Below are 13,469 nucleotides of genomic sequence, written 5' to 3'. Positions count from 1 at the left end.
TCATTAATATATTCATTAGCCAAATTTCTTGTTGCAGTGCTGTCTTGTAAAGCTTTAATTCACTTCATTTTGAATATCGATTCCTCTAAAATTTAATAAAGATACCCAGGGATGATGGAATTACATCATGATTGTCCTTTTACTGAGAGATGACCGTTGTCTGTGATGTTACAAGCCCTTAAAAGCTTAACTGAAGATAATGCGATTTTGTGTCCAAGTTTTCAGCTAGCACAGCGCACCAAATTAAATGATTATATAGCCTAGTGATAAATCGTAACTTCTTTTGTGTTCCCACTAGAACGAAATTTTCGATTTCAAAAACTGCTACAAGTTAATGGCTTCTAAGAGAGTAAAAATGTGAAATCTAAACTTTGAAACATGCTCTCTTCATTTTGAAAAGGAAATTTAAAAATTCGCTCTAGCCAGAACACAATAGAGTACACCAAGTTTATGTTCCTCGCGAATCAACTCTTGAAATTCTATATCGGCGGAGAAAACTTGGACACAAAATTGCAGGTTTTGAGGCTTCCGAAGACCTTCCGAGTCGATGTTTACAACAACGTGTGCTTTATTTAAAGCTGTGAATCTAATTATGATAATTCGCTATGTTCCAGCGCACGGGATGCGAGGCTGAGAACAATACCGTGTAATTACTTGTACAAAGAACTCTGAGAAAAAAAAAATTCTCATAAATATTTCGTTTGTTGTCGGCTTCAGTCGTCGCAGTTCGTGCATACTCTTTAAATAAATACATACATAATGATTTCAAGGGTCCTGCGCGACCTTAAGATTGGAAATCTTAATTTCTAATTTAAATTTTTAAAATGTTAATTATTGGAGACGGAAAAATCGAGGAAATAAAATGACGCAGAAAGTATTACTGCAAACTTATTCTTGCTACCCAAGATTCTTAACTAATTTCACGAAAATTCTCGACATTTGTCAAAATGAAGACATTTGCTACAGATCTTTAGAATTGTATCTTCATGTCGCTCCGTAGTGAAGCGTGGTGTGTTTCAATAGAATGCACTGCCTCGTTCGAAGTCCTTTTGCTCGGTCCTTGAACACTTGCAGCAGGGATATTCCTGGAACACAAATGAAAACTGATCACCTTTGGAGCCCCGGCTAGACTTTTCACCCTCGTGTATCTCTTTAGATTCTTTGGTAAGGTACCTGTCTTCCATATTCGTGCCGAAATCTTCGTATCGATTATCATAGCTTCCACCATATTTGCTTTCATACTTGGATCCCAGGTATTTTGATGATGCCTTATATGACGTACCACTCAAATCCTCGTTATCCAGGCCTCTGGTATATTTGCTGCTGTGTTTGGAGTCAAGGTATTTTGAGGATGCGTTATATGACGTACTACCCAACGTTTCGTTGTCGTAGCTTCTGTCATATTTACTTACATATTTAGAGTCGGGGTACCTTGGTGACGAGTTATATGAGGTACTGCCCGGTTCCTCGTGTCCGCACAGATCTCCAATGAGGTTCTGCAGAACTGATTTCTGGTGTCGCAGTTGTTCGTTCTGCAGATGCGACGTTTTCTGACCCTCCTCCAAAGCTTCAAGACTCTTTTTCAGACTGCTATTCCTTGTGTGTAATTCCTGCACCATTTCCTCTGACATTCCAGTCATACTTTGTACGTCTTGCATCTAAATGTCAAAAAAATACATCAATGCTTAAAACTAGCTAACCTGATTCCCATGTTGACAATTTTCCTGACGTCCGTCATCCGTTTGTTTGACAACGTACAGTTGAATCTCTTATTATCAGACATCTTTTAGTGCCTGCTTGACAGTGGAGTCCACTTGTCTTAGATGAGGATTAGAAAAAGCAATATTTGTGTGTGGTCGGGACCTCTACTGAATGTACGCTTACGAGAAATGTTCCCTTATCTGAGGTGTCCAAAAAAAGAGGTTGGAAGAGCAATTCAATACTGCTCACTCGTAGTAAAAAGTGAAAGACACTCAGGACACCTGTTATGTGCTGATACCCATTATTACGACCACATAATCGATCACCAAGAGGTCTACTTAATCAGGGTGTTTTGTTGTGAAACACAAAATTAAATTTAAGTACTTTTTAATGCGTTCAAAGGTGGGTTTCCTTTACTCTAAGTAACGCAGTCGGAGTAAAATTAATACCAATACAAGACATACAACAGCATGTACCAACCTTATCGTTTAAACGGGTGACGTATTCATTCATTGCCTCTCGTGCAAGTTTAAGTTTTGTCTCCAGTTGTTTTTTCTCCACTTCCAGTTGGGCAATTCGTCCTGTATCCTCAGCCATTGATCTGTAAGACAGATCTCCTCTACTACTTCCTTCACCAAACTGCGTCTTGATTATCTGACCAATGGTATTAATCTCTGTTTCGATTCTCTTAAGTGCATCAGGGTCCTGTTCAACTCGAGAGCCCGAGAGCTTTCGGCCAGTGTGCATGAGTCTTTCCTGTAAACCTTGGATGTCATGAAGATTATTGGAATTGCGAGCGGATATTTCTGTCTCGAAAGAGGCAACCTGGAATTGCAGTAAGAATTGAGGGTAAGCATATTTTTAACACTTGCTGAATTAGGGCCTTTCACTCTCAAATTCACACTTGGAGTCAGCTCATTCATGGTTCTAGTTTTTTTTTAAAAAAAAATTAAAAGTCCCTCTCATGTGTGACCATTCAAATGAAGCTAACACAAGGAGACTACGTAGTCCCTGCGACTAGTCCCGGAGACCAAGTCCCTTCATGTGAACTACCCATCTTCGTCAAAAAATCTAGTCGAAGCGACCAAACTTTAGTCCTGCGACTTGTCCCACGAATTCAAACTGGCTTGTAGTCCCTGCGACTAGTCCTTTTAATGAGCAGCACTTCCATATGATACTGCTTGCTAGTAAATAAAGACTTGACCTGAAAGGCCAATCAGTGATCACTGGATCACTGGTATTAACTGGCGATTAGCATTTACAAATAAAATACGGCTATTCTTAAAATTATACTTAAAAAAAACTGGAAGATATATATACTAAACATTTCCATGAATTTTCATCAGTGAATGAAACCCTAGAGTGTGACCACTCAAATGGAAGTTACTGAGCAATGCGTTCATGTGGCATGGTTTGCTTTTTGTTATTTTCCAAAATTAAATGTCAGATTTTTGCTTTCAATACACGACTTTGTATCTTTCCTCTCACCTTTTCCTTCTCGTTTTTGAGTTTTTCTAGTAGCCGTTGAAGTTGATTTTGTAAATCTGATGTTCTTTCTTTCAGAGAGGAGTTCTCCGACACCAGCTGTTTGAGTCGTTCAGTTTCGCCAGTTTTCTCCGAGGACTTCTCAAGATGCTGGAAAAAAGAAAAATCGGTTTACCAGTGAAAAAACCTAACTCAATGTTCATAACCTTCATAAAAACAAAAGAAAGCAATTTCACAGCAAGGAATGAAAGGAACTTCCAAAACAGTTTCTGCGAAGCAATATAATAGATAAGCGCTATTTTACAAACGAGCTTCAAAGTTGAAGGGGAAGTTTGGGGCGACAAAAAGAACGATTTTTCTTTGTAAAGACACTAATCTCCTTGGAAATAAACCAGCCCCTACTGAAACAAAATGTGTGTTTACCGAAGTGTGATGAAGTATCTCGGCTTGCTTCTCTTCGAGAGATTTAATTTTCGTTTGAAGTTCTTTGGTGACTTGGAGAAGTTTTTTCTTTTCTTGCGACACGGCTTCGTACTTTGCCTGCAACAAGAAAGAACCTTTCACCACACTTGGACTGAGATTCAGTCTTATAAGCCACTGGGTGCGAAGAAGTTGGCAAAGAAGGCTACTGACAAGATACAAGTAAGACTTATAGTTACTGAGGGGTTAACCCTGCCAATTTTTTACTTGAGATGTTATGGCATTTAGAATGTTTGTAATGATTTGAAGCATTTTATGGAATAAAGGTCATGCAAAGCAACTCGCTTTTCTCTAGAGTATCTTAGAAAGGCAATCGTCCCAATTTTATTGTGCCTCTTTCATTTTTTGCATTCGTTAAGTTTGCAGAGACTTACAGTTGCAAAGATTCTCCGTTTCAATCTTCCTGGATCTTGACTATTGGAATGTGTCCCCTAGTAACTTACCGCTTATCCACCTTAGTAAACTAAACAATGTTTGGTCTCATACAAAGAATATCATTGGGCTCGTTGGAGTGGAATGACGGCATGATAAGCCCAAGGAGCATCTGTTTAGGACATCTTGGCAGATTTTGCTGGTGTTGAAGTAGTTTTATGATGCCAAATGACTTTACTTAGCTACACCAAAGACAATAACCTATATGAGCTACCCAAGACTAAACAGTGGCACAAAAAAACGCCCACCTTGTATGCAGACTCTTGACTTTCATTTGGTGGAACAGTTTCGTATCTTGATTTATCCTACAGGACGAATAGAAACAGTGCTGTGTAAGCAAGCAAGCAGGGAAAAAGAGTACTTTAACATGTGGCATGTTGTATTCAGAGCCTGTTTTTAATATTCAAACGAATTCAGAGCATTAACGAACTCAAGCAAAACGCTGAAATAGGATCTCCCTCGTTTTTGGCTCAAACGTCAGAAACAATTTTTCCCTAGAGAGATGACTAAGCAAAGAATGCACAGTAAAGGTGCGGTACCTGATGTCTTGATGCACACCGCGGATCACGTATGTCATGATGACTATCAGTTATATCCTCTCTTCTCTTCTCTCTTCTTCGTTCATCAGTTAATCGCATCTTAGCATCATATTCTTTGGTCGTCTTTTCAGCTCTGACTGCGCGAGCTTCTATCCCTTTCAGTGTTCCTTCCAAATGCCGATCGTTCTTTTCAGTTGTTTTTCCTCTGTCTTCATGGGTGTGTGGTTTAATCTGGTCTTCATGTTCCCGCCTTTTCACATTCCCTTTTTCGCTGTCTTTCTTTCCAAGTTCTTCAACGTGGCTTGTTAAGGTCTTTATCTTCAGGTCGTTGTCCTGATTCGCTTTCAGAAGCCTTTCCATTTCAGCTTTGGCTTCTTCTTTGTACTTCTTATGAAGGTCGATATTCTCCTCCAGCGCTGTCACTTTAGCTTTTAAACCTTCATTCTCGCTTTGCAATGCATTCATCTCAAATCGCAATGCAGATTCACTATCTGGTGGTACAAAATACACGGAATTGCCTCTTAAGCCGGATTGCTCGATTGATCCAGCACCGATCCCTCTAGAAACGGGCTTGTTGCTTGGTAACCCTTGCTTCTCATGGTACTCAAAGCCGGCGTGATTGTAAGGCTGCCGTATGGGCTCATACTTCAGATCACAATCAACACTTGAAGGCTGTTGATGATTACCAGTGGCGCCATGTTGAGCAACATAGGAATCGGGAGTTGTTCCGGTCCGCACACCGTCCTTGTTTGGTTGTTGTCGTTGTTGTTGTTGTTGTTGCTGTCTTTGTTGTTGTTGTTGTTGTTGTTGTTGTTGTTGTTGTGGCTGCTGGTAGTCATGCTATAGTCATCTTTAGATTATAATCAACACTTGAAGGCTGTTGATGACTACCAGTGTCGCCATGTTGAGCAACATGGGAATCTAGAGATGTTCCGATCCACACACCGTCTTTATTTGGCTGCTGTTGATGTGGCTGCTGGTGCGGTTGCCAGTAAGGACGACCTTTTGCATTCCTGCCATCATCTGAGGGCTGTTGACGGTTTGGAGGCATTTCCATTGATCCACTTACTTCAATCTGACGGTCTCCCATCTGTGGTCCCAACCTTTCACTATCATTCATCTGCTGTGTGGGCATAATTCCTCTATCTACTTCACCTGAACGTTCAACCTGTTGGTTCCCTGAAGATGATCTTGCCCATTCTTTGTCACCTCTCTGCTGACGCTGTCGATCGATCTGAGCTTGACCCTCGATCCGAAGCGTATCCCTTGTTCTTACAATTTCATCCTTTTCTGACTTTATTTTCTCTTTTTCTCGGTCTAGCTCTTCCTTCATTTGCCGTCTCTCGACTTGTATTGTTTGATCAAGCACCTCTTTTTCTCGATGGTACGTCTTGTCCAATTCCACCTTGTGATCTGCCAACAGCTTTTCGAAGTCATCTTTCAACTTACCACTTAGTCCGTCACGTCCTTTCCGCGTCACCGTTTCTTCAAATGATTTCATTTCGACATTGATTCTGTTCTTCTCCTCGATTTCCAGACGAAGTACGTCGACTTCGTATTTAAGGCGTTCATGTTCTTTCTTGTTGGACGACTCCGCGTTGAGATACTTTTCTTTTTCCTGCTTTAATTCTTTCTCCACGTCAAGTCTCAATAGCCTCTCTTCCTGCAGCATTTCTTCAAATTGCCTTATCTTTTCTTGGAACTCCTTCTCCATTCGCATTCTTTCCTGTGTCAAATTAGATTCAAATTCTGCCTTTGCACTTTGCACATTTGTTTCACTTTCGGTCAACTGGAGATTGAAATTTCTCTCAATCTCGAGTTTTTCTTTTTTAAAGCGTGCTTCCATTTCTGTTTTTTCACGAATTGCCTCTTGTTTCTCGTGAGAGGTTTCCCTCTTTAACATCACTTGGTATTCGGCTTCAAGCTTTTCTTTGAGCTCAATTTTCTCTTTGGCAAAACTTTCCGTCATCTCTCTTTGCTCAGTTGCAAGTTTTTCTCTTAGATCGTTTAAATGCTCTTGATAATACTGCTCAAGTTGTAGTCTTTCCTCATTAAAGGACTGCGTCAGTTTGTCAATTTCTTCTGCGAAACATTTCTGCATTTCCGTTTTCTCCATCGACATGTTTCTCTCAAGCTCTGCCTTCTCAGCTCGTGACGCTTCGTCCCATTCCATTTGCCTACTTCTAAATCCCCGCAAAACGTCCTCCATTTTCTTTTTGAAATACACCTCCAGTGATGTCCTCTCTCTTTCAAAGATGTGCAGCAGCTCTTCCTTTAATGCCTCTTCGTCATTCTCGTTCAGTTCTATCTGGAACTCATCGGATGCTTGCGAAAGATGGGCAAGCCCCACAGCCTTGCCAAGGTTAGCCTCGGTGTAACTCTCAGCTTCGTTACTATTTTGGCTCACATTATCCTGCTCTCCGAAGCCACTGTCCTTGCTGGTCCGCATGCCACCTTCAATTGCTCCATGTCGGTACATGTTTCCTGCAGACCGGCTGCTTGTTATAGTTCCAGATGAAGAATACATCATCGTCCGTCCACCAGATATGTCATTGTGCTCTGTGAAGCCACCCTTATTGCTCTGTGACTCACCTTCAATAACTCCTTGGTAGTCCATTTTTCCTCCAATATGGCTGCTGTTTACAGTTTCCGATGCAGAATACATCATAGTTCGCCTGCCAGAGATGTATTCGCGCTCTGTCAAGCCACTTTCTTTGCTGCTTTGTATTTCGCCTTCACTAACTTCTTTCTGGCACATCTGTCCTCCGCCATGGTCGCTATTTGCATTTTCTGATGTAGAATACATCACCGTCCGCCCGCCACTCTGTAGAAGTGGGATGCTTGATTTTGTACTAACCTTGCTTTTTCTAGTATTTGAATGCATCGCGGTTGCCAAACTTTGCTATTTCTCGACAGGTGGAAGAATAGACATCTGTAAAAAAATTGACAAATTTGGCTAAACAGCGCCGGGACAGTCAATCTTGCAAGTCAAAGCACCCTTCGGTACGGCTGGACTCTCGAAGAGATAACACCGATTGAATGAACTTTGTAAAACGCAGGTTATAAACTGATTATTTAAGTTTAATGAGTTTAATTGAGGTCTACGCCACCAGCAGTGTTGGGCAAACAGGATAAAAATGGAATTAAGCTTTGTCTACTGCGGATATAATTAACACAGACTATTACTAAATTGAAAGCTGGCGTGTACAGTTACAAATAGGAAACTGAGAACTGGATGAGGCACATCTCATTAATTCTAAAGCGTGCAACCCAAATTCCAGACCAGATATAGATCAGTTAGGAGGAGGAGGAAATTCGTGCGCAAATACTGACTGTTCGTACTTGAGATACACTTACCACTTAACTGTGGGAGTGCTGTGGTCTAGACCAAATAAAGGCAATATTACACAATTCCTAACCCGCTTCATGAATACGGTATGACATTTCGGTGAATGAAAACCGCAGCAAGTCAATAACCATAAAAACTGCGGTTTTCAAACTTGCGTTCTGGTTCACCAATATCCATTGGTGCTGTCACAAAACAACGGGTCTTTATTTCCTCAAACGAAGTTGCTGAGAATATATTTCACTATTAATGCATATACGTGTGTTTCCCAGCATGAATCCTAAGTTCAGATTGTAATAACATGGATATGGAGGTGTAATAATCAAAATCGGTTTTGACATATAAAGCAAACATCGAGAGAATAGCTCGTTTTTTGTATTTTGAATGTAAGTGTCAGAATGTTTAATAAAAATAAATGTTATACAAGAAAAGAAGGCTCTCAAAAAGTGTTTAAATTTGTTCAATGGGATATTTATTTTACATTTTTACAGTGTAATTTACCTGTTATGATTTAGGTTGTTATCTGTAGCAACCTGTCACTTGCAGGCATCAGTCCAGCAGCATAAGAAACGAAACAATGTGGACAGATTAGTTCGCCCTTTTACACACTGCAGCTAGTTATTCAGCTATGTGAAACTAGAATATATATGGGACAATTAATTCCTAACTGACTTACATTTCAGTCTTGCACTAGGTTTGTAATTATTAAAATTATTTTTTTGCAAAAACCTTACTTGCTGAGGTTTTGGTTTGAAAGTTCCCTTAGTGGAGGTACTGATTGAAACATGTTTTCTGTACGGGTTATCCGTCCAACACGATAATTCGTGGTTCAATGGGACAGTATTCTTTTTACACGGATAATCTGTCTAATTTTTTTTCCGTACGATTATCCGTCGATAAAGACGGATTTTGAAGACGGAACATCAGTCTAAGTCGGATAACTCGTCTTGAATTCACATTAAACTCTTTCCGATAGAGTACTTTACTTTAGTGGCTTTAAGTTTTCTTTTTCTCCTGGCCAAAGCATGAAAGTACGCGATAGCCGCCCTATACATATTGCCTAAGCACAAACCCGTGGTCTATTTGTCTTATGTGAATCTGGCGGAGACGAGGAGAGAAATTCGAAGGGCTTATTCGTCTCCAATTCACATCCAGAAGAATAATCCATCCGATAGTCTATCCATTTTGACGGATTATCCGTCTCTAATGTGAAGACGGCCGTAAGCGATTGCCAAGATTCGTTTATAAGTAAATGTTAACTTCAGTTAAGAACATTGAACGTGTTTTCTGTATTATTTACATAAACAAATGCATTTTTGAAGTATTGCAATTTGCCAAATGCCAACTTTAAAATTGCAACAAGTTGTACAACTAAGTGTATTTATCGATTGATTGACTGACATGCTCATTGATTGATTAATTGATTGATTGATTGATTGATTGATTGATTGATTGATTGATTGATTGATTGATTGATTGACAAGAATACCTCGATTACATTGAATGGCGTCTGAAATGTAAATAGGTAAGCTGTACAGAAGTTTCCTCGCGGCTCCTCGCGGTCTAACGCGAAGATGTTCTAAACAAATAAATAAATAAATAAATTACCTTTATTTAGACACGGTTGGGTTAAAAGCTAGAAGCTTATGGGGCCGTTTATACCCGATCGAATTGGGATTTGGAAGTGTTGGTTTTTGTGGAGGGAGGAAAACCGGAGAACCCGGAGAAAAACCCTCGGAGCAAGGACGGTACTCTTCTATCTTCATTTTATGTACCTTTTCATAAGCACAGAAAACTAACAAGGAAGAGATATTATTAGTGCTCACTGAAGACCTCCTCGTTTTTTGAATCGGACGTCATCAAAACCCTAACAGTACATGACTTAGGCTGTTTTGGTAACAAAGCGTTAAGAAATCTGTAAAGGCCTTGCTCGGGTCGCTTCTCGAAAGTCACAAAAACCAAGATTTTTCTTCGTTCATCAATTAGTCGCATCTTCGAATTATACACTTTCACGATTGTGTTTTCAGTGTCAACTGGGCTAGTTTCTACATCTCTAAGTCTTCCTGGCAAATCCGATCCGTTCGTTCGAGCTGAGTTTGAACTGCCTTCGGCCGTAGTATGTCCTTCGCCCTCCCTTGCTTCCTCGCAATCGTGACTTCTTACACTCCCTCCTTCACTGTTTCTTTTCACACGTTTTTGAAGATGACGAGTCAACGCCCGTATCTTGAGGTTGCTTTCCTGATTCGCTTCTAAAAGCCTTTTCATTTCGCTGTTTTTCTCTTCGATTTCTTTTCGAAGTTCATCGACATTACTTCTCAATTGTTCATGTTCCTTTTTGTTCAAACTCTCCTCGCTGGAATATCTCTTTTTTTCCTGCTCTAGTTCCCTTTCCACGTCTATTCTCTGCTGCTTTTCATCCTTTAGCTTCGATTCGAGATCGATAATCTTTTTCTGATTCTCCTTTTCCATTTGCAGACTTTCCTTTAATTCGGTTCTAACCTTATGCAAACTTGCTTCAGCCTCGGTAAGCAAAGAGTTGAAATTCTTCTCAAGCTCGAATTTCTCTTTGTTAAATCGTGCTTTTATTTCTGACTTTTCACGCAGCACCTCTTGTTTCTCGTGCGACGTTTCCTTCATTAACATCTCTTGATGTTCATCTCCAAGCTTTTCCTTGAGCTCTAAGTCATCTTTAACATATTTTCCATCAACTTGTTCTGGTCCCGTTCCAAGCTTTTTTCTAAGATCTTTCAACTGTTCTTCGTGACATTGTTCAAGTTGTTTTCTTTCCTCGTTGAATGAGTGCGTCAGTTTAGATATCGCATCTGCAAAATGCTTCTGCATTTCCATTTTCTCCCTCGCCATTTTATTTCCAAGTTCCTCTTTCTCCGCTCGCGACACTTCCTCCCATTCCATTTCCCTGCTCTTAAATGCCCGCAAACGTTCCTCCATTTTGTTCTTGAAATACATCTCAAATATGTCCAGCAGTTCCGCTTTCAATGCTTCGTCGTTGTTGTCACGACTTTCGCCTAGTTGGCTTCGAAGGTCTTCCGCTGTTTGCGAAAGATAAGCAACATTTTCAAAACTCCCAGCCTTCGCAGGATTAACCTCCACGTAACTTCCAGACTTGTTGCTATGTTGGCTAACGTTGTCGTGTTCCCTGAAGTCACTGTCTTCGTTGCCCTGCACGTCGCCTGCAAGTACACGATGAAACATCTTTGCTCCTACATGGCTGTTACGTAATATACTTCCCGTTGCAGAAGACACCATCTGTTGCCCTCCAGAGATGTCCTCGTGCCCTGTGAAAGCACAGGCTTCGCTGCTCGGCATATCACCTTCAGCTACATGATGGCACATCGTTTCTCCAGGAAGAATGCTATTAAAAAGACCCAATGAAGAAGACACATCCTCCTGCTCACCATTATCGTGAATAGGACTGCTTGATTTTGTCCCGACTTTGCTTCTTCTGTTTGAATACATCACGGTCGTCAAGGGCCCCCAGGTGAAAAAAACGTTTATAAAAAAACTTGGCACAGTTTTGCTAAACAGTGAATAATCCAGATTTCAAATTGTAACACTCCTCGCGGGATGAGATGGTTCAGACAGAGTAAACCACGCAGCTGTACATGTACAGGTTATATAAACGATTATTTAAAATTAATGGTGAGATTTTTGCCACCAACTGAGTTTGAAAGGGATACAAATGGATTTGAGGTTTGTCCCCCGCGGATGAATTTCAAACACATTCCATTAAATGTACCCGTGCATTCAGGATATACTGGTCAAATAGCACCTCTAATCGCACACATTTACGACGTTTGTATTTCAAACTCTAGGACAACCTGTTTTTTTTTTAAGTAAATTACCGTAAACAGGGCAAGAATAACGAGATTCTTGAACGACAATCTTGACGGGATGTTGAAAACATTGATAAATACGTGACCCATTTCATAAAATAAATATGATATTTTGATGAATACAAACCCAGTAAACATCACTATTGTAGTTTTTTATCCAGCAGTTTACCATTGAATCTTGCTGTTTTAGTTCATTGCCCCATACGGAGTTGGCGTACAAGTTAGACAAAGAAACAAAACGGTCAACTACATGTAAATGTGTATTTATTTTTAGTGTAACCAAGGAAAAACGAAAACACAGACTTCTTGTCTCAGAAAGAAGTAAAATAGGCGGAGAATCCGGGTGATTTTGCGGTCGCATAAGGAACTTAAAGTTTGCCAAGACAAACATTGAGATAATTGGTTTGTTTTAGGGAGTTTAATTTAACTGAGTTTAACACTAATAATCTTGTACGAACAAGAGCGAAATATACAGAAAAAAAAGATGTTAAAGAACCTCAAGTGGTTTATACATGAAAATGTTTACAAATTTGACGACTAGATCTTTGTATCTTCGGTTTTACAGCCGAAAACAAAATGTATAAGAAATTGAATTATAATTAATTTCCAACTTTTTTGTGGACAATCACTTTCAACACTGCCCGAATTTTATTAGAAAATCATGTGTGATACATAAGATGGATTGCGGCTATAGAATGTACTTAAAAACATGCAACTAAGATTGAAAGCAGAATTCTGCATGTTTTGCAAAGAAAAGTGAAACTGTTACACGGGAAAACTGTCGAAAACCGACTTGCAGTCCAAACTCGTAAATGTAGTCTCATAGCCAGACAAATTTTAGATTGCATGCACAGGTTGAAATAATTTATTTATGTGAAGTGGCTGATCCCACGAATAACACCTTGTTAAGCCATTCGCTTGTCTTCTTTTAGGAAACAGAGAAGTGTTGCAAAGATTTGAGCCTAGAGTGGTTTTCTACGACTGTTGGAAACACACATATCTAAAGGGCCCTCCTCTAGCATGTCTAGTACTGATTGAGAAAGTACACCCGGGGTCACACCCGGGAACTCGAACACGACGGATTTGAGAATACTAAGAGCTTACGACCTTTTGAGGAAGGGGGGCATATTGGGTACCAGGCCCGTAACCAGGATTTTGCATGGGGGGGGGGGGGGGGCGTGCGTATGAGCGCCTCCGGTGCGATATTGTGGGGGGTCCGGCGGCGTCCCATAGTTCTAATAGTGTGGGGTCTTTCGTCATTATATTTTTTAAATCTTGGTTTTCTCTATCTGCCCCTCAGAAAGCATTTCGTGTGTTTCGAAGACAGTTTGTTAGGCAAAAAGGCAGGTAAAAGTGAAGGTAACAACGACAATAATTCTGGTAAGTGGGGGGGGGGGGCGAACGCACCCATCGCACCCCCCTCCCCTACGGGCCTGGGTACACATAGAAGAAATAAAGCGTACATTTTGATGTTTTAGTGCTGTTCGATTACACATTTTCACAAAATAGCAGCAATAGTAAAAGTGGTGGATGAGTAACTTTGAAAGCATTAAGGTGCCTTTACGGCTAGTTCACAAATACATTGCAATCAATATCGATTGGTTTTGTATCATTTCAAAATGAGTTTTATCA

General features: G+C 40.3%; 2 protein-coding genes across 2 annotated transcripts; both read right to left on the bottom strand.

Moving 5' to 3' along the window:
* On the bottom strand, positions 1-8,349 carry LOC144644222 (uncharacterized). Its single transcript, XM_078503660.1, is given in 7 exon segments — positions 1-1,658; positions 2,182-2,526; positions 3,190-3,336; positions 3,610-3,726; positions 4,347-4,403; positions 4,638-5,485; positions 5,487-8,349. Coding segments are annotated over 7 exon segments (4,191 nt in total). The 5' UTR covers positions 7,522-8,349; the 3' UTR covers positions 1-1,016.
* Positions 8,350-8,429: 80 nt separating this feature from the next.
* Positions 8,430-11,579, bottom strand: LOC144642823 (uncharacterized). Its single transcript, XM_078501915.1, has one exon. It carries the CDS (start codon positions 11,458-11,460, stop codon positions 9,799-9,801), a length of 1,662 nt encoding a protein of 553 aa, XP_078358041.1. The 5' UTR covers positions 11,461-11,579; the 3' UTR covers positions 8,430-9,798.
* Positions 11,580-13,469: the final 1,890 nt, after the last annotated feature.

The sequence above is a fragment of the Oculina patagonica genome, chromosome 1 (assembly GCF_052425735.1).
Source record: "Oculina patagonica isolate OP01 chromosome 1, crgOcupat, whole genome shotgun sequence".
Classification (NCBI taxonomy): Eukaryota; Metazoa; Cnidaria; class Anthozoa; order Scleractinia; family Oculinidae; genus Oculina; species Oculina patagonica.
This window is presented reverse-complemented; position numbering and strand designations above follow the sequence as displayed.